General features: G+C 37.1%; 1 protein-coding gene across 3 annotated transcripts in view; it reads left to right on the plus strand.

Annotated features, from left to right (window-relative positions):
* Positions 1-25,157, plus strand: part of ZBBX (zinc finger B-box domain containing) — a 122,266-nt gene that overhangs the window by 90,487 nt on the left and 6,622 nt on the right. For 2 of the 3 annotated variants that reach the window (XM_012099993.5, XM_004003191.6), the window contains exons 16-19: positions 6,712-7,019; positions 11,017-11,170; positions 11,896-12,009; positions 17,786-18,043. In XM_012099993.5, coding sequence (XP_011955383.3) covers positions 6,712-7,019; positions 11,017-11,170; positions 11,896-12,009; positions 17,786-18,043 — 834 coding nt within the window. The remainder of the gene's footprint in view (positions 1-6,711; positions 7,020-11,016; positions 11,171-11,895; positions 12,010-17,785; positions 18,044-25,157) is intronic. The other variant, XM_012100010.5, reaches the window with a different exon arrangement.

Raw genomic sequence — 25,157 nt, forward strand, 5'->3', positions numbered from 1 at the left:
TAAGCTTCTAAATCATATGACCATGAACTATATCCATATGGGAATTTAGGCCTTTGCAGGGCTCCGAGTCTAGGCCATAAGCTATTTTTAACCTTCCTGGGGCATGGTGTTACAACTGTGTTTGGGAAAATGCTAAATACAAATGCCCATTAAGTGTTACTGTAAAGATTCTTGATTTATTTAAATAGACTTGATTTTTTAAAGCTGTTTCAGGTTCATAGGAAAATTTAGCAGGAAGTACAGAGTCCCCATATACTCTCAGACCTCCACAAATTCATAGCTTCTTCCACTATCAGCATCCCAAACCAGAGTAGTACATTTGTTATGTATCATTTTTACTGAGAGTCCCCAGGTTACATTAAGTTTCTCTCTTGGTGGTGTATATTCTGTGGGTTTGGACAAATGTATGATGACTTGTGACCAACATTGTAGAATAATTCAAAGTATTTTCACTGCCATAAAAATCCTCGGTGCTCTGCCTTTTCACACCACACTCTTTCCTAACCCTTGGCAACCACAGATCTCTTTGCTCTCCAGTTTTGCCTTTTCCAGATGGTTATAGCTGAAATCATACAAGTCTTTTCGGATTGACTTCTTTTACTTAATAAAATGCATTTAAAGGTGTCACCATGTGTTTTTGTGGCTTGGTGGCTCACTCATTTTTATTGCTGAGTAGGATTCCATTGTCTGGATGTACAACAACTTATTTATATGTTAACTTATTAAAGGACATCTTGGTTGTGTTCAAGTTTTGGTGATTGCGAATAAAGCTGCTACAAAAATCCATATGTGAGTTTTTGTTTACACACAAGTTTTTAACTTATTCAGGTAAATAACAAGGAGCACAGTTGTTGGATCATATGGTAAGAAATATATTTAATTTTGTAGGAAACCACCAAACTGTCTTTCAAATTGACTTTACCACTTTTCATTATCACCAACAATTAATGAGTCTTACTGTTCTTCACATTCTTGCCAGTATTTGGAATGGTCAGAGTTTTGGATTTTTGTGATCCTAATAATTATATTGTTGTTTTCAGTCTGTCTACCCTCTGACGCAGAAGGATAAGAGGTGAAAGCTTCCTGATGGGAGAGACTGACTGAGGGGGAAACGGTCTTGTTCTAATGGGCAGGGCTATGCTCAGTTCAGTTGCTCAGTCATGTCCGACTCTTTGCGGCCCCATGGACTGAAGCACACCAGGCCTCCCTGTCTGGCAACAACTCCTGGAGTTTACTCAAACTCATGTCCATTGAGTCGGTGATGCCATCCAACATCTCAGCTTTTGTGGTCCTCTTCTCCTCCTGCCTTCAAATCTTTCCCAGCATCAGGGTCTCTTCAAATGAGTCAGTTGTTCGCATCAGGTGGCAAAAGTATTGAAGTTTCAGCATCAGCATCAGTACTTCCAATGACTATTCAGGACTGATTTCCTTTAGGATGGACTGGTTGGATCTCCCTGCAGTCCAAGGGACTCTCAAGAGTCTTCCCCAATACCACAGTTCAAATGCATCAATTCTTCAGCACTCAGCTTTCTTTATACTCCAACTATCATATCAACACATGACTACTGTGAAAACCATGGCTTTGACTAGATAGATCTTTGTTGGCAAAGTAATGTCTCTGCTTTTTAATATGCTGTCTAGGTTGGTCATAACTTTTCTTCCAAGGAGTAGGTGTCTTTTAATGTTTTGGGAGCCCCCCAAAATAAAGTCTGACATTGTTTCCACTGTTTCCTAATGTATTTGCCATGAAGTGATGGGACCAGATGCCATGATCTTAGTTTTCTGAATGTTGAGCTTTAAGCCAACTTTGTCACTCTCCTCTTTCACTTTCATCAAGAGGCTCTTTAGTTCTTCTTCACTTTCTGCCGTAAGGGTGGTGTCATCTGCATATCTGAGGTTATTGATATTTTTCCCAGCAATCTTGATTCCAGCTTGTGCTTCATCTAGCCCAGGGTTTCTCATGATGTACTCTGCATAGAAGTTAAATAAGCAGGGTGACAATATATAGCCTTGATGTACTCCTTTCCCTATTTGGAACCAGTCTGTTGTTGCATGTCCAGTTTTAACTGTTGCTTCCTGACCTGCCTACAGACTTCTCAAGAGGCAGGTCAGGTGGTCTGGTATTCCCATCTCTTTCATAATTTTCCACAGTTTGTTGTGATCCACACATTCAAAGGCTTTGGCATAGTCAATAAAGCAGAAATAGATGTTTTTCTGGAACTCTTTTGCTTTTTTGATGATCCAACGGATGTTGGCAATTTGATCTCTTGTTCCTCTGCCTTTTCTAAATCTAGCTTGAACATCTGGAAATTCATGGTTCGTGTATTATTGAAGCCTGCCTGGAGAATTTTGAGCATTACTTTAGTGGTGTGAGAGATGAGTACAATTGTGTGGTAGTTTGAGCATTCTTTGGCATTACCTTTCTTTGAGATTGGAATGAAAACTGACCCTGGGGCCACTGTTGAGTTTTCCAAATTTGCTAGCATATTGAGTGTAACACTTTCACAGCATCATCTTTTAGGATTTGAAATAGCTCAACTGGAATTCCATCATCTCCACTAGCTTTGTTCATAGTGGTGATACCTAAGGCCCACTTGACTTCACATTACAGGGTGTCTGGCTCTAGGTGAGTGAGATGATACCACTCTTACGTCAGAAAGTGAAGAAGAACTAAAGAGCCTCTTGATGAAAGTGAAAGAGGAAAGTGAAAAAGTTGCCTTAAAACTCAACATTCAGAAAACTAAGATTATGGCATCTGGTTCCATCACTTCATGGCAAATAGATGAGGAAACAGTGAAAACAGTAACAGACTTTATTTTGAGGGGCTCTAAAATTGCTGCAGATGGTGATTGCTGCCATGAAATTAAAAGACTCCTTGGAAGAAAAGTCATGACTAAACTAGACAACATATTAAAAAGCAGAGACGTTACTTTGCCAATAATGGTCCATCTAGTCAATGCTATATTTTTCCAGTAGTCATGTATGGATGTGAGTTGGACTATAAAGAAAGCTGAGCACTGATGAATTGTTGCTTTTGAACTGTGGTGTTAGAGAAGACTCGTGAGAGTCCCTTGGACTCCAATGAGGTCCAACCAGTTTATCCTAAAGGAAATCAGTTCTGAATATTCATTGGAAGTACTGATGCTGATGCTGAAACTTCAATACTTTTGCCACCTGATGCAAAGAACTGACTCATTTGAAAAGACCCTGTTGCTGGGAAAGATTGAAGGCAGAAGGAGAAGGGGATGACCAAGGCTGAGATGTTGGATGACATCTCCGACCTATTGGACATGAATTTGAGTAAACTCCGGGAGTTGCTGATGGACAGGGAGGCCTGGCATGCTGCAGTCCATGGGGTCGCAAAGAGTCGGACCCGACTGAGCCACTGAACAGAACTGAATTGAATAACTGTGTAGTGGTATCTCATTTTAATTTGAAATTCTCTAGTGACATATATTGTTGAACATCTTTTCATATGCTTATTTGCCAAATATGTCATCTTTGTTGAGTTATCTTTTAAGGTTTTTGGCTCATTTTGTAATTGGATTGTCTATTCTGTTACTTTGAAATTTTAGAGTTCTTTTGCATATTTTAGAGTGCAGTATTTTATGTATGTGTTTTGCAAAAATTTTCTCCAAATATGTGGATTATCTCCTCACTCTCATAGCAGTCTCTTTCATAGAATAGAAAATTTTCATTTTAATGCAATTGAGCTTATCAATTATTTCTTTCATGCATCCCGTCTTTTGTGTTGTATCTTAAAATGTCATTAGAATAACCAAGATCATCTGAATTTCCCCATATCACCTTGGAGTTTTATAGTTTTGCATTCTACATTTAGTTTTATTATTTCTTTGTGTTAACTTTTATGAAGGGTATGGTCTGTGTCCGGATTTATTTTGGGGCGTGTGCATATTCACATGTTCCAACACCACTTGTTGGAAAGACTCTTTTCTCCATTATATTGCCTTTACTCTTTTGTTAAAGATCAGTTGATTATATTTATGTGGATCTACTTATGGATTCTCCTTTCCGTTCCACTGATCTGTTTTTATACTTTTGCTCATATCACTTTGTCTTGATTACTGTGGTATTTATTTGCTAAGTCCTGTCTGACTCTTTTGTAACCCCGTGGACTGTACCCTGGCAGGCTCCTCTGTCCACGAGATTTCCCAGGCAAGAATACTTTAGTAGGCTGCCATTTCCTTTCCAGAGTATCATCCTGATCCAGATATCAAACCAGCATCTCCTGCATTGGCAGGCAGATTCTTTACCACTGAGTCACTGGTGAAGCCCCTTGCTTACTATAACCCTATGATAATTTTCTAAGTTGTATAGTGTCAGACCTTTGACTTTGTTCTTTTCCTATATTTTGTTGCCTGTTCTGGGTCTTTTGCCTCTGCATGTAAACTTTAAAACCAATTTATCAATATATACAAAATAGCTTGTTGAGACTTTGATTGGGATTATATTGAATCTGTAGATGAAATTGGGAAGAAGTGACATCTTGACAAATTGAGTTTTCTTATCTCTGAATGTGAACTAGTGTGAAAAAAACCACTTATTTAGTTTTTTTTTTTAAATTTCTTTCATCCAGTTTATTTTTTTCACCCAGTTTTCCTTATAGAGGTCTTGGCTGTATTTTTTTTAGATTTATACCTGAGTATTTCAATTTCATGTGCTAATGTAAATGGTGCTATGTTATTAATTTTTAATTTCACTTGTTCATGTTAGTGTGTAGGAAAGCAAATGACTTTTGTAAGCTCAACTTGTATCCTCAACCTTTCAATAAGCACTTATTAATTCCAGGAATTTTTTGTTGTTGTTAGTTCTTTTGGAGTTAGTACCTAGACATTCTTGTAATCTGTGAACAAAATCAGATTTATTCCTTCCTTTTCAGTCTGCATACATTTTATTTCCTTTTCTTGTCCTATTGAATTAGCTATGACTTCCAGTACAGTGTTGAAAAGGAGTGGTAAGAATGGACATCTTTGTTTTGTTCCTGATATTTGAGATAAAGCGTTTAGTTTCTTATTGTTAAGTATTTTGTTAACTAGTTTTTTTTGTAGGTAGGCTTTAAGTTGAGAAAGTTTCCCTTTATTTCTAGTTTGCTGAGGATTTTTTATCATGAATAAGTGTTGGATTTTGTTGAATGCTTTTTCTGCATCTGTTGATATGATCCTGTGATTTTTCTTCTTTAGCCTCTTGATATGACAGGTTAGAATAATTGATTTTTGAATGTTGAACCCAGACAACTATTTTTTATGACTTAACAGGGCTTTTAGTGAATAGAATAAATTAAATCATATCTGTACTTTCTGCATCACATAGTATGCATTATTAAAGTGTTGTGCTCTCACTTTTTCAGCAGCAATAAATCCCAATAATGGAATTTTACAATCTAGCAAAAATACTGTAGAGGTTAGTTGTAGACATTTACACTTAGGAAATGACATCTCCTTCCACAAAAAACAAACAAACAAACAAACAACCTAGATTCAGATAATTTATTTTCAAGCTTATTAGGAAAGTACAGCATTTTCATAAAAGTTTTATTACATTGAATAGCTTTCATAAAGGTTTTCTATAAAATATTTTTTTGACATACAACTTATTACATTTCTCACAGTACTATGCAATTTAGAGGTGATAATTGAAAATGGAAGTTCTAAATAGTGTGTGTAATTGCTGAGTTATATAAACATTTGATTGCAGCAATGGGCTGTAAGACAGAATTTCTTTCATGGAAGACTATTTTAGTTTATAGCTTCTACTATTTTACACAGTCTATTTATACAGATAAGATATGCATATTGGAAAGAGAATATGGGCTAATCAGATGAAGCTATATTTAGTTTGGATAAATATGTATATGTGGTAATGAAAGCAATATGGTATAAATTTTTTTTTAAGAATTTTATTCTTAAGAAAATCTAGACCAAAGTTTCACATTATAATCACCTGGAGAGCTTGGTGGGTGAAAGGGGGAAAGAAACAAACAAACAAAATGCTTGATTCCCACAGTCAGTGTTTGATTTGATTGGTTTGGGGTCAGGCCCATACACTGACAGTTTTAAAGAGTAACTTCAGACAATTCTATTGTGCATCCAGGTTGAAAACCAGTGATCTACCCCAAGTGATTTATTTAAAGCAGACATAATGAGGTGGGTGATTAATATAATCTAGCTCATTTTGTAGCTTTCCAGAAGCAGGTGTCTTAGCTCAAACATTTTCTGTGCCCCTAACTGCTGCAGTTCTTTCATCTGGCAGACTTCTCATGGCCCTCTCCTCATCACTAGTTATGCTAAGCAAAAGAGGTAAAATGTGGAAAGTAAGGTTTTTTCCTGCATTGTTTCTCATAAATTACTGATATAAAACTTGAGTGGGAGAGAGGGTAGAAAAGTAGAAATTGAACCCAGGCTGAAATGGAAACGTGTCAATTTCAAGACTGCATCATAAAATAAAACCTTGTCTCCCTCCGTTAGTCTAAATCATTTAAGTCTGAATATATAGGTAAATTAGGATTGTCATTTATGAACATAAGCTGTATAAAAGTTTTTAAAACTGAGGACTCAGTAAAGAAAATTGGTTTTAAAAATAGTGTTTAATGATAAATATTTATACCACAGAAGTTTTGGTGAATGAACAGTTTAATCCATTTATTTATTTATAATTATTTACTTAACTTTTGTAAATATGTGTTTTCAACAGCAGAAACGTCACATGCAGGTTTTGATACCTTTGTGGATCCTGATGCATACTCTCCTGCTATTGAAAAATTAGAGGCAAACAATTTTTTTGAGAGAAATTTGAAAGAGGAAAGCATAGATATAGAAAGTAATAAAAAGCATGAAGATTCCCATATACCTCTTGAGAACAAGGATTCTTTGCCAAGTAAAGATTTAGAAAAACCCTGCATTAAGGAGAAATTATCTCAAGAGGACAAGAAATCCTTGGAATTCAGCAACCTGCATGAGAGGCCAAACTTTGAAGATTCTAAAACTACAGAGTCACCACTGGTAAATATCTATTATCTTTATTGTATTAAAATTTTATAATTATCATCATAAAAAATTTATATTGACACAGAATATTCTTAAATGTTACTTCCTATTGAATTTAAAATGTACAGCCTTATAGTCGAAGAGTAACTCTTATGGGAAAGAATGTAAATGACTTACAGAAGAAATTCTAATATGGTAAATGCCATTATAACAAATGACTTTCTGTGACAAATAATCTAAGGCCCACCTCATGCACCATAGTAAGAGTGCTGTTACTTTCCTAAATGAAATTCATTATTATGAATAATTTAGTATAATAAATTCTCTCTAGCTTTCTACTCTATAGTCAGTGGTTAAAATGGAAAAAATTGCAGTTTTGTAGATAAAACCAGTTTTGTGGCTTAATGTAAACATAACATTTAAAAGGTAATTCTTCAGGAATATAGCTAATAAAGAAATAGGGTATAGTTTTGTTTCTTCTTAGAGGAAAAAGATAAAGTAGCTCATTATTGCATTACTGCCAAATTTAAAAACTATATTTGAATCTCTGTTCTATGTACTAAAATCTTAAGGGATTATAATTATTAATAATAAGTTATTTAGAATGTGGACAAATTAAATGTTAAATTCTTTGGAAACTGGGCAAGTCAAATATTTTAACAAGATTTTAAAGTCATTTGCAATGAATTGCCATGGTACTTAAACTGAAGATAGGACCAAACAGTTACAGAATGAGTATTGAGCTGCTGCTACTTTTGCTCAGGGAATTGAATTTCTATACCTACTTAGTGATAGGCCTTGTTCCTTTTCAAAGTGAGAAATTAGAACTGAGACCTCTGCGGAAACCTTAGATCCCTAAAAGTATGCTCTGTCTCTGAAGGAATACACAAGGAGACACACAGGTGCAGGATGAAAGGAGACTACTTTCTGCAGGGGATCAGGCCTAAGTCAATAAATATATTATCTGAAAAATGGAAATCTTGGGCTTTCATCTAGTTTTGGTTTAGAGTTTGATTATACATTTCTTGGAATCTGAAAGTTCCAAGTAAGAAATATTGGAATCAGCAACACTAATGTTGACCTGTGTCTACTGATGCCCTGATATATCTGACAAAAGTAAACCTCAGCCCCTCGTGGAAAGACATTCCCACAATTTAGCCAATAATAAAGAAAAAAAAGAAAGTGAAGTCGCTCAGTCGTGCCCGACTCTTTGCGACCCCATGGATAGTAGCCTGCACCAAGCTCCTCTGTCCATGGGATTTTCAAGGCAAGAGTACTGGAGTGGGTTGCCATTTCCTTCTCCAGGGAATCTTCCAAACCCGGGTCTCTCCCATTGTAGACAGTCGCTTTACCATCTGCGCCACCAGGGAAGTCATAGATTCCCCCAAATCAACCTCCACTTCAGCTGAACTTCTCCCCTTTCCAACAAAGAAAACAATCAATCATGGAATGAATTTCAGCAAATAGAACAAACAAGAACTCTTATTTCCCAGTTTCCAAAGGGCATTGTGCCTAGAGCTAAGTGACACACACACCATGTGCTGTTTTATCCAGAGGAATTCTGGATACACTCAGACGTAATTATAGTAAATCACTTACATTGTAATAGTGTATGTCAACTTCAACACAATAATACAATTAATTCATTGAAGGCAAAAGGAGAAGGGAGGTGGCGGAGGATAAGATGGTTAGATAACATCCCTGACTCAATGGATATGAATTTGAGCAGATGCCAGGAGATGGTGAAGGACAGGGAAGACTGGCATGCTGTAGTCCATGGGGTCACAAAGAGTCAAACACTACTTAGTGACTGAACAACAACAGCAATTAATGTTACATATAAAGTCTAACATATATATTGTAGTATAGATGCCTGAAGCAAGTCTTTTAAATTACTACTATCGTGTGATAAAGTTATATTATGTGTTGTACACATTTATATAAAACATTTCATTATTAAAATTGAAATGTTAAGAAACCACTAATAATTTTGATCCCTTATACTACTATTGTAAAAAGAAAAGTGGTAAATGATTGCATCATAGAGCACAGTGCTTTACACTTAGTTGTAGAATCTACTTTCCTTTCATCCCAAATGACTACACATGAACTTTTTATTTTCCTCCTGCCCTAGTAGAAACAATTCCCTGAACAGAAACTGTTTAGAAATCTGCTGTGATCCTGTAGAAAATTCACTGGTGAGCAGTAGGGGCAGATTTTAGCAGTGGCATTCCTTCAGAGTTTGAGACAGTACGTTTTGTACTTCAGCCTCCAGAAATTGAGTTCTTCATAAAGGTATGGAATTGTAGTTAGTTGTAGAGCAGCAGCAGTGAGGTGGAGGCACGTGCAAGGAAGAGTATGAACTAGTCAGGACCTCTTGGTTTTAAATGTGGAACTATCAGTTGTTAACTAGATGAGATTGGGCAAACAAACAAATTCACTCTCGTTCTCTGTTAACCTAAGCTTTAAAAAAAGTTTCCATATCTTCAAATGTCTGATCTAGATATGAACTCCACCAGAACGGCTTCTGTGGATTGGCGATCAGTGTCTGGGAGAGCCGGTGAAGATGTTATGCGTAGGGACTTGGACTTACCTTTGAAGGAAGTGCTTTATTGGTCCCTAGCTTCAGTTTGTAATGGTTTATCATTTATATGACTTATCCATTTGAATGGAGTTATAATAATTTTAATTGTGTGATTAGCACCTTGAAACAGACTGCGTTTGGGCATTAATTAGATATATTAAGGAACTGTTAATACTGATGGCCACTCTAACGGTATTTTAAGCCCATCTAGAGCTCTCACTCAGAGAAGGCAATGGCACCCCACTCCAGTACTCTTGCCTGGAAAATCACATGGATGGAGGAGCCTGGTTGGCTGCAGTCCATGGGGTCGCTGAATCGGACACAGCTGAGCGACTTCACTTTCATTTTTCACTTTCATGCACTGGAGAAGGAAATGGCAACCCCCTCCAGTGTTCTTGCCTGGAGAATCCCAGGGACGGGGGAGCCTGGTGGGTTGCTGTCTACGGGGTCGCACAGAGTCAGACACGACTGAAGCGACTTAGCAGCCGCAGCAGTGGCAGAGCTCTCGCTGAGCTTCCCAAGTTGCTTAGTGGTAGAGTCTACCTGCAATACAGGAGATGCAGGAACACAGGTTCAATTCCTGGGTCTGGAAGATCCTCTGGAGGAGGCCGTGGCAACCCACTCCAATATTCTTGCTGGGAAAATCCTACAGTCTGTGGGATTGCAAAGCATAGGACACAACTTACTGAGTACAGCACAGCAGCACAGCCTTCTCACTGGCACATCTCTAATGTTTTCTACCAGACTCATGTACTTTATAAATCTCATGTATATTCTTCCCTAGGATGAAAGCATATCAAAATAAGAGTTCACACAGTAGTAGGGGAAGCCTAGGCCTCAAATCAGCAAGATCTATATACAGAATCTAGGTCTGCTAGTTTTTTAGCTGTATGTATAAACTTCACAAATTACTTAGCTCACTCTTGGCTCAGTTTCCCCTTGTATATTTTCTTCATAGTGATTGTTTTGTTAACTTGGATTTTCTCTGTGACCAAGATCAGATCAGATTTGTTTCCATCTGGTATTTTGCTTTCATCTTTGAATTTATTTTACATATAGTCAAAGACACTAGTCAAAAGCATAGGATATGAGAATGACTCTATTTTCCAGAGTAATTTATGTGCAAAGACACTGAGGGAAGAAAATAAGAAAAGAAAAGATAAAACTTAATTTTTCTTTTAAATGAGCTTCAATCCTCCTTAGGTTTAATGGCAACTTTCAGATCATTACCATAATTGTAGTTTATGCATTTTTCCAAACTTACTCTGTATAAATGTTGTGTAACAATTTATGTCTCCACAACTAGAACCTGAACTTGACGTGGGCAAAATCCATGCTAAAAACATAGTGGGTGCTCAATGAATGAATTGCTACTTTGTGTGGATAAGATAAAATAAACTTAATTTTGTTGAACATTTTGTTTCCTAGTTGTTACAAGAAATAGCCCTCAGGAGTAAGCCTATAAATGAACAATATCAAGGACTTGAAAGATTCTTTGTTTTTGATAAAAATGAAAGACTCAACTTACTTCCTTCTCATAGTTTAGAATGCAGCTCCTCCAATACTAGGATTACAATTGCAGGTAAATTCAGACATAAAATCAGATGGCCTGTGGACCAAGCTAACAACTTTCTGACACGTTTAAAAAACAGTCAACGTCTTAGACAATACTGAGTAATTCCGTTTACCAAGAGAAATTGTTTTCTTCTTTTCTAGCTGGAATTATTGTCCTTATGAGAGTTACCAAATATTAATATTTATATTTAAGGCAACTGTCAGAAAACATGGCTGTAATGAGACTGAGATTATTTTTAGATATTAGAAGTGTGACCCTTAATCAACTAATAGTACATCTTCAAATCACTTGATTAATTGTTAAGTGTTATAATTCTTAGATGCCATCTTAAAAGCAAATCTTAAAATCTTAGGATTGTGGAAATTCACAGACATAGCTGTCATTTCCTTTAAAACTCAGGTCTTGGTATCGCCTGCAATCTTAGATTTCTTATGTATTCAAATATATTTTTCACATACATACTATTATATTTTATGTTATATTGAATGTATATTTTAAAAAATATTTATTTCTGTTCACACTTGTACGTGTGTATTTGTGCAACTTCCTTGCAGTTTATAGTTCATTCCTTTTATTGTATAATTATGAGATTTTTATCTTTCATAATATATACCTCACTGTCATAAATGTTTTCTCTTTAGCTAAATATTATCCAGTAAGACAATACATATAATGAATCAACAACATGAATGTCTCCTCTTTTTCAACTTTATGTAATTTTACCATTTTAGGAGACAGAGAATGGATCCCAGACCATAGTGTAAGTGCATATGCTGATAACACAGTTGCCTTAGGTGTTCTGAAGTTTGCCCAGAAACCATCAGCAAGAACACAGCAAAAGACTGGTAAGATTGACTGTAAGGCTGCCGTGCCATATTGTAGCTCAGTGTGTTTATTAGTTTATCTTTTAGTACTTTACTAGGCACCTGAAAATTCATTTTATCAGTTATTTAATTTAAACTTATTCATTTAAACTGTCCTGGACTTTTCTTCCAAAGCCAAAAACCAAGAATAGTCATTACTCCTCTCAAAAACATAAATTTTATAGTCTTAGCTATTTTCTGCCACAGTGTACTAGAGAATGATATTTTTAAAATGTAGCTCAGGATAAGGCATATATATTTTGAACAACCCTTATAAAATATACACTGTTTCATTACACTTTCAAGAAACAGTATATTTATATTAGATTTTGTTTCCTCCTCTACTTGATTCATATTATGAGCACACAAAGCCATGAGATTGCTATTTGCTGCTGTGGTTAAGATGCTGCTGGTTTAAATCTGATGCTTAATGTGTTGGCCCTGAAATCTTGATTTCAGCTTATTAATTCTATTTTCTAGCCAAAATAATTTTGAGATTTTCTATACAATAACTTTTGACATATTCAATGCTTATTGCAGTATTTTTCTAGTAAGTGCATGCAGAGAATTTTGACATCATTAAAATCAGTAGTGTTACTGGTTATTATTGTTATCTGAAAGTACCTGATAAAGTAGGTTTGCTTGGTGCTGAATTTCATATGAAGTTGCAGTTGACGACTAATGAATTAAGACGATTCAACACACACGGTGAGTATGACGACACTGTGCTGGGTCCTAGGGAAAAGAGTTGCCTGAGTCATGTTGCTTGATCTTGGGAGCTCATGATTCAGGAGAAACATTTGACAGAGGGGACTGTTTGACTTCATCTGAAGGCCAACTTCAAGCCAGAAATTTAATTACATATGATTTGTCCCTATATGTAAGATTTATATTTCTCTCTTGCCTTAAATCCTATGATTAAAACAACTTGGCCAGCTTAGATTCTTTCCATATGCATTTATGTTGAGAAACTGTCAGATTTTAATAGTTTTTTTTTTTTAGTGGAAAATCCATTCATGTATGATAAATGTTTTTTGGCTCTATAATTACTTATCTCATATCAAAGGCTGGGGCAGCTTTGAAAATTCTGGCTGCTTCCTGTTGAGGCAGTCAAAGGAGCTTTTTAAAGTCACCATAGATTGATAAAAACAAATTATCATGTATGCCATGAGAATTTGTTACTAGGGCAAACCTTTATAAGAAGTAGCCAAATGCCTTGAAGTATCCATTTGCGGTGATCTGTTGAAATCAATAATTTGCTATAAGAAACATTAGAAGGAGCACCTACTTGAGGCATAGTGATATAAAATAAGCCACCTTCCCAGAAGCCTGAGAGCTTAGAGTCCAGTCAGAGGCTCTCAAGTGTCAGTGTTGCCTGGCAAACTGTTGTGGCATTCCTAGATCTCACCATTAGAAATTTTGGGTCGTTAAGCTGAGATAAGGTTCAGGGATTTGCATTTATTTTATCGATGATTCCACTTCATGCCAATGTATATAGTCCAAAAATCATACTTTGAGAAAAGTGCTGTATAGATATGTTGACTATGTTGACTGACATAGTCACTATGTCGCGTCTGACTGTTTGCCACCCGATCTGTAGCACGCCAGGCTCCCCTTTCCTTCACTATCTCCCAGAGTTTGCTCAAACTCATGTCCAACCATCTCATCCTCTGTTGCCCTTTTCTCCCCTTGCCTTCAATCCTTCCCAGCATCAGAGTCTTTTCCAGTGAGTCTGCTCTTCACATTGGGTAGCCAAAGCAGTGGAGCTTGAGCTTCAGCATCAGTCCTTCCAATGAATATTCAGAACTGATTTCCTTTTAGGATTGACTGGTTGGATCTCCTTGCAGTCCAAGGGACTCTGTAGTCTTCTCCAGCACCAGAATTCAAAAGCATCAATTCTTTGACACTCAGCCTTCTTTTTGGTCCAACTCTCACATCTACACACGATGACTGGAAAAACCATAGTCTTGTAAATACATAAATTATACCATATGTAATAAAAGGTCTATAAAAAGCATGAGTAACATGCTTCTGGAAACTGATAGGTAGCTTATGATAGTGCATATGATGAGTTATAATAGAGGTAGATGCATGTGCAGTTTTTTAGGAATGGAAGTGATAAAATAATTGCTTTGCCATTGAAACTTATCTGTATGCAAGATTTTAGATGGTAGGTGAGATTTCAGCCAAATCTTAAGAATTGTTAAGACTTCCCAGTTAGAGGCAGAAGGAGATAACTACAGAGATAGTGACCTGAAATAAAAATGAAAATTTCCTGACTATGCCACAAGTTACAGAAATCTTATATTCTGAGTTGGTGCCAGTATATAAATGAATTACTCCTTCTGTAAGACAGGCTCCCCTGTCCTTCACTATCTCCCAGAGTTTGCTCAAACTCATGTCCAACCGTCTCATCCTCTGTTGCCCTCTTCTCCTCTTGCCTTCAATCCTTCCCAGCATCAGAGTCTTTTCCAATGAGTCTGCTCTTCGCATTGAGTGGCCAAAGCATTGGAGCTTCAGCTTCAGCATCAGTCCTTCCAACGAATATTCAGAACTGATTTCCTTTAGGATTGACTGGTTGGATCTCCTTGCAGTCCAAGGGACTCTCTAGTCCTAAATTTGTGAATGTAAAAACATGATAGCTATGAAATACATGTGTGTTTTGCAGCAAGTCCATTGATTCTGCCCACCCACTGCCAAAACCTACTGTTCCCCCACCCCAGCTTCCTCCTCTGTAATCTGAGGAAATTATAGATTAACCCTGATCACAGTTATACTATAAATATAACAAAAGAAATTGTTCTTGGCATTACTTCAAGAATAATATGCTATGATTACTAATCAGACCAGCAAAATATTGGGATGATAATGTAAAATAGTGGTTTGGGTTATATTAATGGGTATAAGAATCTCAATAAAGATATAAAAAATATTAATCACTCACTGAATAGACTTTAATACAATAGTAATTATTACTGTTCTAAATAAAACATTAGAATTAGATGAAATATAAGCAGAGTAACCTGCTTTTTGCAGAGTGTTTCAATAATAAATAACATTCTGACCAAAGGACTCAATATATTTTCCCCTGGATAAAGGTCACAAGACATATTTGTCTTATAATATTCTTGCTCCACTGTGTAAATTACTGAGAATTCATACATTAGAAAATGTATTTTCTAAGTGCTCCTGAAACATTTATGGAAATATTATTTACATTGCCAGTGATGGCGTAAGTTATTTCCGAAAGGTTACTTCCAAAAGATTATGTTTATAATCTACAAACTTGGTGTATAAAAAAGAAAAAAATACCGGATGATCCCTTTAGTCCTGGCATTTTTCATTTGTGCCTGTCTTAACTGTGTCTCTAATCTTAACCCTAACAGTAACATTAATAATCTTATACAGGAAACATTAAAGGGGATGACATATTCATCTAAATGAACAAAAGAAATAAAACCAAGGACCAAACTGAAGCCTCTTTCTATGGCTTATGTGCATTAAATTACGCTTTCAGTATACTTCCAGTAAGAAAAATAGTCTCTTTCTTTGCTGTATGGTAAGCATGTCTGACCCACACCTGTGAACTTTTTTTTTCTCAGTTGGGATCAATTAACCACTAATACCGTGGCAGCCAGATGTTGTTATAAGAGTTCAGCAAATGTTCGTAATCTCCTGAATTTTCTGAAGGGCATATATATTATGTTAAAATTTTTCATCTGATATTTCTCTGTGTTGGCAGAAGTCCAATTCGTCTTAATAACATCTTTCATTTGTTTTATTTTAACAAGTTCTAAATTCTTTTAAATTGTGATTGAAATGTAGCACAGTAAGATAGAAGGTGTGGTTTTCTCCATAGATCTAGAAGTTTCTATTTTTATAGCTGAATTACTGTATTACTCTTTATAGCTGAATTATATACTCTCTGACCTGTACTTCTACCATTACTGTTTCTACTGCTGGTTCACTTATAAAAATGGCAGATTTGTTATTCTTGATGGCTTTAAATAAAATATTGATTCCTTACAGGTAAAATAATTCCAAATTCTAGTCATTAAAATGAATCTTAGGGATATTTACTTTTTAAAAAAAAACATAGGCACATTTTTGTTAGTTTTTTTTTTCTTTAGAATTATCTCTGAGTGCAAGTAGATACAAAAAGGTTAGACTCTTAATTTATTTACAATTTCATTCCAACAAAAATTGTTTTCAAACTTGATTTCTGAGACGTGCATTAAAATTGGTACCCTTTGGGACTTACCTTAGTCAGTTTTAATTGCTTAAATAATTACATACTGCATTAAGATTCTTCTTATGGTACTAGCTACCTTCAAAGTATATCTTAAAAAAAAAAAGACAAACTCAATAATCATTGACTGTTATGTAACAATTGCCTGTAGCCACTCTTCTGAATTTTATATTTTTCTTTGAGTCAATAGAGTGGGCATAATGTTGCATGACATATATTCAGTCAAATAATAATTTTAATGATAATGGCCATAGCACTTCTTTAAAGAATCCAACATTTTATACAAAGGCAATTTGTATTAAGGTAATACAAGATTATCTTATAAATTATTTATACTTAATATGCATGTGTTTATCTAAATCAAAACAATGATTCACTATATTAAAAATATACCTTTGCTATGAATATCTAAATTTGTGCCTTGAGTATTCCCTTGGCCTTTATTAAAGAATCTTGTGAGCAATACCAAATGATATATATAGTTATGTTTTGTTAGTATAAATTTTGAAGGGATTTTTTTTTTCTTACTATGTAAGAACCACACATATTGAAGAAACCAACTAAGTCAACCTTTGAAATAGATCAAGACAAAATGGTGACTGCCCTGGTGGAACAAAGTACTAACCTGACTCAGATCTCTGCTTCTTGAATTTTTCCACTGAAGTGCCCTATAAAGCAGCTGAGAGTGAACTCATATTTAGGAAAATTAGAAATGTACTCTCAATTTTCTTTAAATCCTTTGTTTTTCCAAAAGGTTTTGCATATTGGTCTATTTTGTTTCCATATCTGCTTTAATAGATGAATGTATACACCATCAAATAAAATGGGATCATTAGGAAGTGGTACCATGTTTATCCTATGGGTTTCTTTCTCTTACAAGGCACAGTGCAATATTGTCCTAGAATTTAAGAAACAAATCCCATGGACAGAGGAGCCTGGTAGGCTGCAGTCCATGGGGTCGCTAAGAGTCGGATACGACTGAACAACTTCACTTTCACTTTTCACTTTCATGCATTGGAGAAGGAAATGGCAACCTACTCCAGTGTTCTTGCCTGGAGAATCCCAGGGATGGCAGAGCCTGGTGGGCTGCCATCTATGGGGTTGCACAGAGTCAGACATGACTGAAGTGACTTAGCAGCAGCAGCAGCAGCAGCAGCAGCAGCAGCACAATGGTTGGCCATGGAATACATGATAAGATTGTATGTTGAATTGTTCTGGAATTGACTGGGCTTACAGATTTTTGTTTCACTTAATATTGAAATTAGCTTGCCTTTCTCTGATTGTAGACAAAATTCAGGAAGAATAACCCAAAGTGTTCTTTATAACACAAAGAAGGTAATTTAGGATTCACAAATGGAAGTAAAGCAAAATACATGATAATCTAAAGTTCATTTTCTCATAAATTCTGTTGCATGAATTTAACTGAGTTCAGGAGGCTAGTATTCTGTATCTTTTAAAGCATTCATTCAGAATTTTTAAAATGGTTGGTTAATTTATTATTTATTTTAGGCCAGATATCACAGAGACCTTCAACAGCAAATTTACCACTTTCCAACTTTGTGAAAATAAGTTCCAGCTGGTTTTCTTCTTCTCATCCCCGGTCAAGAAGTGCAGTCGCTCAATCACTCTCTAAAGCTGCTTCTGAAATTTCAGAAATTGAATATGTTGATGATACTGACCATGATGAGCCTTTCTTAGATGACGCTGATGATCAGCAGACCTTAGACAGTTTGGAAAAAGAATTAAATGAGCTGAGAAATCTTGCAGGTAATGCTATTTTTTTTTCACTAGAAACAATATTAACTTTGCCTTCTGCCTGATTCTCCATGTCATGCTCCAAGCAAACAAACTTTTCCCTTTTCCTCTTTAAACCATCAACCTTTGTGTTTGTTTTCTTGACTATCTTCTGATGTCACCCTGAAAATGTTATAGAACTTGTGTGTGCCCAGCCATATCAGAGATTATCCCCTTAGCTCATATAATTCACAGTTAAGTGGTCTTAAGGTCCTTCATGTGAACAGAAAAAAATTTTTTTTTCTCCTTCCTTCAAGCTCACTGAGTGACTAATCTCTTATAAGAGCCACTGCCCAATATTGTTGGAGACAAGAGCTATTCCATCTGATCTTTTGAAGCAGTATTTCTCAAGTTTCAATGTGTACATATATCCTCCAGGGGTGTTGCTATAATGCAGGTGTATGTCTGGGGTGGGATGCAAGATTTTGCATTTTTATTAAGACTTCCCAATTTTGAGCCTTTTATTTTCATTCATTTCTAGAAGTTTCGATTGTGGCATTCTTGTCTGTTTTATCTTTAGAGTCCATTGGCAAGTTAGATTAATTTAGCAATTTTTTTCCTCTGCACTTAGTAGGCATTTCTCCACTGTCTTCTGTCCCTGGATAATGTGCTAGTTAGTACTTTGGCACAATTTCTCCATTTAACTTTGGTTTGGTTTGGTTGTCAATTTTTTTCCCACTGGTAGAGCTTGTGGTAGCCCTATTACCTGAATCCTGTCATGTTGGAGAATGCCTGCTACCTTTGTATTTGAATGGCAAATTGACTGTGGGTATTCTCCTTGCGTCTGGGCTTCCCAGGTGGCTCAGTGGTAAAGAATCTACCTACCAATCAAGAAACATGGGTTTGATCCTTGGCTCAGGAAGAGCCTTTGGAGAAGGAAATGGCAACCCATTCCAGTTTCTTGCCTGGGAAATCCCAAGGAGAGAGGAGCCTGACAGGCTACAGTCCATGGGGTCACAAAAGAGTTGGACATGATTTAGCGATTAAACAACAACAAAATCTCCTTGGGTCATTTTTCTCTTAAACCTTGTAGGCGCTGATTCATCCTTTCCTGGATCTGAATTCTGCTGTGAAGTAGTTTGAGGTTTCTCATTTTTACTTCACTCTCTTTTGCATGTGACATGCTTCTTTCTTGATTGGATGTTTGGAGAACTTTTTTTCTTAATATTTGAAATTCAGTTATTGGACCAGGATTGTATTTCAGTATCAGTAATTCAGCATTTCTTAAAGCACAGAAGTTCCTCTTTGTTTTCAGAGAAATTTTCTTTTGTCATATATTTGAATTGCTATTCTGTTCCATTTGGCTTTTTGCTGCTAAGAAACCTGTTTTATGTTGGATCTCTTTACAATGTTTACTTATGTTTCTTCAACTGTTTTAAGCTGTTTTTATTTTGCTTTTTATTTACTGTGGTTATCTCAAATTTGTCTCTTATATCAGCATTTCAATTTACAGCTGGTTATAGTCCATTCTTTATGGATTGACCCAATAAATTAGCTCTTTACAGGCATTCTTTTTTTGGTAATTTTTACTTTGATGTAATTTAAACTTAGAGAATTGCAAGAATGCAAGAATAATACAAGGAACTTCCATATACATTTCACCCATTTCATGATCTGTTTGTCTTACCTCATTTGCACATGTGTACACACACACACACACACACAAATACGACTTTTTTTCTGAACCACTTGAGAGAATGTTACAAGAATCATGACCCTTTTCCAAAAATATATTTTAGTGTATTTCCTACAAGCAACAGCTTGTTCTTATGTAACCGTAGTACAGTGATCAAAATCAAGAAATTAAACATTAATACATTGTAATTCTCTAACCTTCAGTACATATCGAATTTTTTAAAATTGTCTCAGTGATGTTCATTATAGCATGTTTTTTTCTGGTGCAAGGTCCAATCCAGGAACAAGTTTGCTTTTCCTTTTTGATGTCTGACATGTTGCTGTTTGATCTTTTAAATTAGTTTTATTCTTTTTAAAAATGTCATTCTTATTACTTATTCTGTAACCAAAGGACTTATGAGGGAATTTTCTTAGGGTCTTGATCTGTTATCTACCAGATTGCTCTATCACTTAATTTTTGTGTGCAGCGAATTCTTGGATTCCAGTTTGTTTGCTGTCCTTTCCTTGCATCTTACTCGTTCACATGTGTTGTGAGTGGCTTTGCTCGCATCTTCTGCCGTTTCTGATATAGTGAGACTGCATTCTCCCTAAAGTCTCCTCTCTCCTCGCTACTTGTGCTAGATGTGTCAATCTTCTCAATGGAGCTTCTGTTTGTGAGTTGGCTATTGACTCTGTTCTGTATCCCGCTGGCTCAAAGGCACAGGGAGAATACGTGAAAGACTGAGTTCAGCTTCCTTTATTGGAGGATCTGGGCTCTCTTGTCTTTTTCTGGATTTTATTGAACCCCAGTCTTCATTGGACCTGATTTCAAGTGGGTTTTGTCTCTGTTAGGACACCTGTGGGCATGTGATTTTCTTGCCTCCACTAAGATGTTATGGCAGGTGTTCAGGGCTTAAAAATATTTTCAACATTTTCTCCTTGCTTTCCCCTTCCCCACTGTTTTTCCGAATTTCTTATGGTATTGGTAAGACTTGTGAGCACTTTAGATGAACTCTCCTTTTCCTGTCACTAGTTTGTGTGTACACTGAGTGGGAGGGAGAAAGGGCGTGGACAGAGTAGGCCCCCAGCTGTACCTTAATGAATCTTCTGTTTATTCCTTTGGTTGTCCCTTGTCAAGGTTTATTATGTGAATTTGTATCTCTTCCTTTGGTTCCACTTATGATTTTATTTTATTTTTAATTTTTCTCCCTTTCCTATTCATTTCATTAGGGATTGGGGAAGAAGAAATTGTGATTCATCTTTACTTATCATTCACTTCCCTAACTCAGCTTTACTAAAAATCAAACATAAATATGCTTAGAGGTAATTCTCATGTTAAAAGTCATTTCTAGGGACTTCCCTGGAGGTTCCGTGGTTCAGACTTTGTCTTCCAGTGCAGAGGGTAGAGAGTCAATCCTGGTTGGGGAGCTAAGATCCCACATGCCTAGTGGCCAAAAAACAAAACAAAACCAGAAACGATATTGTAACGAATTTAATGCTGCTGCAACTGCTGCTAAGTCACTTCAGTCCTGTCTGACTCTGTGTGACCCCATGGACGGCAGCCCACCAGGTTCCCCCGTCCCTGGGATTCTCCAGGCAACAACACTGGAGTGGGTTGCCATTTCCTTCTCCAGTGCATGAAAGTGAAAAGTGAAAGTGAATTCGCTCAATCATGTCCGACTCTTTGCAACCCCATGGACTGCAGCCCACCAGGCTGCTCCTTCCATGGGATTTTCCAGGCAAGAGTACTGGAGTGGGGTGCCATTGCCTTCTCTGAACGAATTTAATAAAGGCTTTAAAAAAAGGGTCACATAAAAATACCTTTAAAAAATTTATTCTAAAATGAAGCATATCCGATTTGAACTAGATCAAAAGGATAGTAATACAATTTTTAATCAGAAAATGAAGGTTGTCTTATTTGGTAAATTGATCAATTTCATTATTTACAAAGAAATACTTTACAAACAGTAGTTTTGGGTTGTTTGTCTCTAACCTCTCAGCTTTTTTATTTTGTTTATCACGTTTGTTCTTATGTGCTTCACCTTTCCCCTGTCACTCATTTCTCATACACCCAAACCAATATTTTCACCAGAATACATAATTTTTCATACATTAAAAGCAAGTACACACTACATAGCCTGTGAACTACCAGAGCTTTTTGATGGGTCAAGAGAAGAATGTAATCACTTACACACAGTCCACCGAGGAATGGCTCTCTTTCTATTTGGGAAGATTGGCCTTGGATGAATGCACAGCTTTGCAGACATTCACCTGGAGCTGAGGAAAGAAGAGGACTGCACATCAGCTAAATTTTACCAACAGTCAGGGAGGTGACAGCTGTGGTGGTGCAATCAGGCTTTATTCTAGAAAATTCATTGATTCTGCACAGACTTTTATATTCTGTTCAGCATCAATGAGTAGAAAAATTCCACTCACATGTCACTACTCATGGTGAGTTCTGAAACAACTCTGAATGAAGCCTGGTCTCACACAGATACAGCTACACAACTGTACTCATACAAATGTAAATGGGTGTACATTCCCGTAAAAGCTGCCTTTTTTGTAAGCAACAAACCTGATGATTTATTTTATGGCAGCTCTAGGATATCTCCACTTCCTCCAAGTTCTAGGAAAAGAGCGCTGCCAAAGAGTCTGGAGAAGAGAAGACAGGAAATAATTACATTGAGTAGTGTTTCTCCTTTGACTCCAATTGCTGAAGCTGACAATAGAGTCATTTCAGAAAGAGATGGGGCCAGTGGGAGCTGAAGATGTGTGTGTGTGTGTGTGTGTGTGTGTGTGTGTGTGTGTGTGCAGGCTGAATCAGGAAACAAGGAGCAGCAAAGCAGGGTGGTTGAGAGCCAGGCTCTAGGGCCAGGGGTTTGGTTCTGAAACGTGGAGCTATGAATTCCCAGCTTTGTGACAACAGACAAATTATTATACTTTCTTAAAACTCAGCAGTGGCCACAGGACTGGAAAAGGTCAGTTTTCTTTCCCATTCCAAAGAAAGGCAATGCAAAAGAATGCTCAAACTACTGCACAATTGCACTCATCTCACATGCTAGTAAAGTAATGCTCAAAATTCTCCAAGCCAGACTTCAGCAATACGTGAACCATGAACTCCCTGATGTTCAAGCTGGTGTTAGAAAAGGCAGAAGAACCAGAGATCAAATTGCCAACATCTGCTGGATCATGGAAAAAGCAAGAGAGTTCCAGAAAAATATCTATTTCTGCTTTATTGACTATGCCAAAGCCTTTGACTGTGTGGATCACAATAAACTGTGGAAAATTCTGAAAGACATGGGAATACCAGACCACCTGAATTGCCTCTTCAGAAATCTGTATGCAGGTCAGGAAGCAACAGTTAGAACTGGACATGGAACAACAGACTGGTTGCAAATAGGAAAAGGAGTACATCAAGGCTGTCTATTGTCACCCTGCTTATTTAACTTATATGCAGAGTACATCATGAGAAATGCTGGGCTGGAAGAAACACAAGCTGGAATGAAGATTGCCAGGAGAAATATCAATAACCTCAGATATGCAGATGACACCACCCTTATGGCAGAAAGTGAAGAGGAGCTAAAAAGCCTCTTGATGAAAGTGAAAGAGGAGAGTGACAAAGTTGGCTTAAAGCTCAACATTCAGAAAACGAAGATCATGGCAACTGGTCCCATCACTTCATGGCAAATAGATCGGGTATCAGTAGAAACAGTGTCAGACTTTATTTTTTTGGGCTCCAAAATCACTGCAGATGGTGACTGCAGCCATGAAATTAATAGACACTTACTCCTTGGAAGAAAAGTTATGACCAACCTAGATAGTATATTCAAAAGCAGAGACATTACTTTGCCGACTGTCCGCCTAGTCAAGGTATGGTTTTTCCAGTGGTCATGTATGAATGTGAGAGTTGGACTGTGAAGAAGGCTGAGCACTGAGGAATTGATGCTTTTGAACTGTGCTGTTGGAGAAGACTCCTGAGAGTCCCTTGGACTGCAAGGAGATCCAACATGTCCATTCTGAAGGAGATCAACCGTGGGATTTCTTTGGAAGGAATGATGCTAAAGCTGAAGCTCCAGTACTTTGGCCACCTCATGAGAAGAGTTGACTCATTGGAAAAGACTCTGATGCTGGGAGGGATTGGGGGAAGGAGGAGAAGGGGACAACCCAGGATGAGATGGCTGGATGGCATCACGAACTCGATGGACGTGAGTCAGAGTGAACTCTGGGAGTTGGTGATGGACAGGGAGGCCTGGCGTGCTGCGATTCATGGGGTCACAAAGAGTCAGACACAACTGAGCGAATGAACTGAACTGAACTGAATCTCTCTCTGTATCAGTTTCCATGTGTGAAAGATGAGTATGAGAATAGGCCTTATCATAAATTGTTCAGTGATTGGAGTATATATTAAATACTCTATTTATAAAAATTTTGCAGTTACACACACACATGCACTTTAACATTGAAGTGCTTAGCACATAGTCTGTCCTGAAAACACTGTTAAATTATATAAGAAACCAATGGGCAGTGCTTTGGACATACAGTAAGCTAAGGTGCTCTTGGCAAGTCCAACTTTTAGTCAAAAACATATAAAATCTGTTTCTATTCTAGAACCATGTTTTCTTCTGGGCCACTTTGAGAATTATAGTTAGCTCTAGTTCATACTATAATTATTCCTCCACAAGTACCTTTGTAAATAACACTAAATTCTACTTATGCTTTAGTATTTCAGTTATGTTCGACCCTTTGTGACCCTTTGGACTGTGTGTGCCAGGCTCCTCTGTCCATGGTATTCTCCAGGCAAGAATACTGGAGTGGTTGCCATTTCCTCTTCCAGGGGACATTCCAGACCCAGGTATCAAACCCGTGTCTCCTGTGTCTTCTGCATTGCAAGTGGATTCTTTACCACTGAGCCGTTACCAAGGCATTTTTTTTTTTTTTATCAGTTTTTGGATATTGCTATAGCCTGAATGGAGAAGGCAATGGTAACCCACTCCAGTATTCTTGCCTGGAGAATCCCAGGGATGGAGGGGCCTGGTGGGCTACAGTCCATGGTGTTGTGAAGAGTCAGACACAACTGAGCAACCTCACTTTCACTTTTCATTTTCATGCAGTGGAGAAGGAAATGGCAACCCACTCCAGTATTCTTGCCTGGAGAATCCCAGGGATGGAGGAGCCTGGTGGGCTGCCATCTGTGGGGTCGCACAGTGTCGGACACGACTGAAGCGACTTAGCAGCAGCAGCAGCAGCAGCATAGCCTGAATAACTTGGAAATATCAGAAGATTTGCATTATGAGAAAATATCAGTAATCAAATACAGTAAAGCATTCACTTCTTTAGTGCTTATAAATGATTGTTTGGGGCTTTCTCTGGTGGTTCAGTGGCTAAGATTATGTTCCCAGCGCAGGGGGCACAGCTTCAGTCCTTGCTCAGGGAACTGAAATCCCACATGCCACACGATGTGGCCAAAAAGAAA

This window comes from Ovis aries, chromosome 1 (genome assembly GCF_016772045.2).
Source record: "Ovis aries strain OAR_USU_Benz2616 breed Rambouillet chromosome 1, ARS-UI_Ramb_v3.0, whole genome shotgun sequence".
Lineage (NCBI taxonomy): Eukaryota > Metazoa > Chordata > Mammalia > Artiodactyla > Bovidae > Ovis > Ovis aries.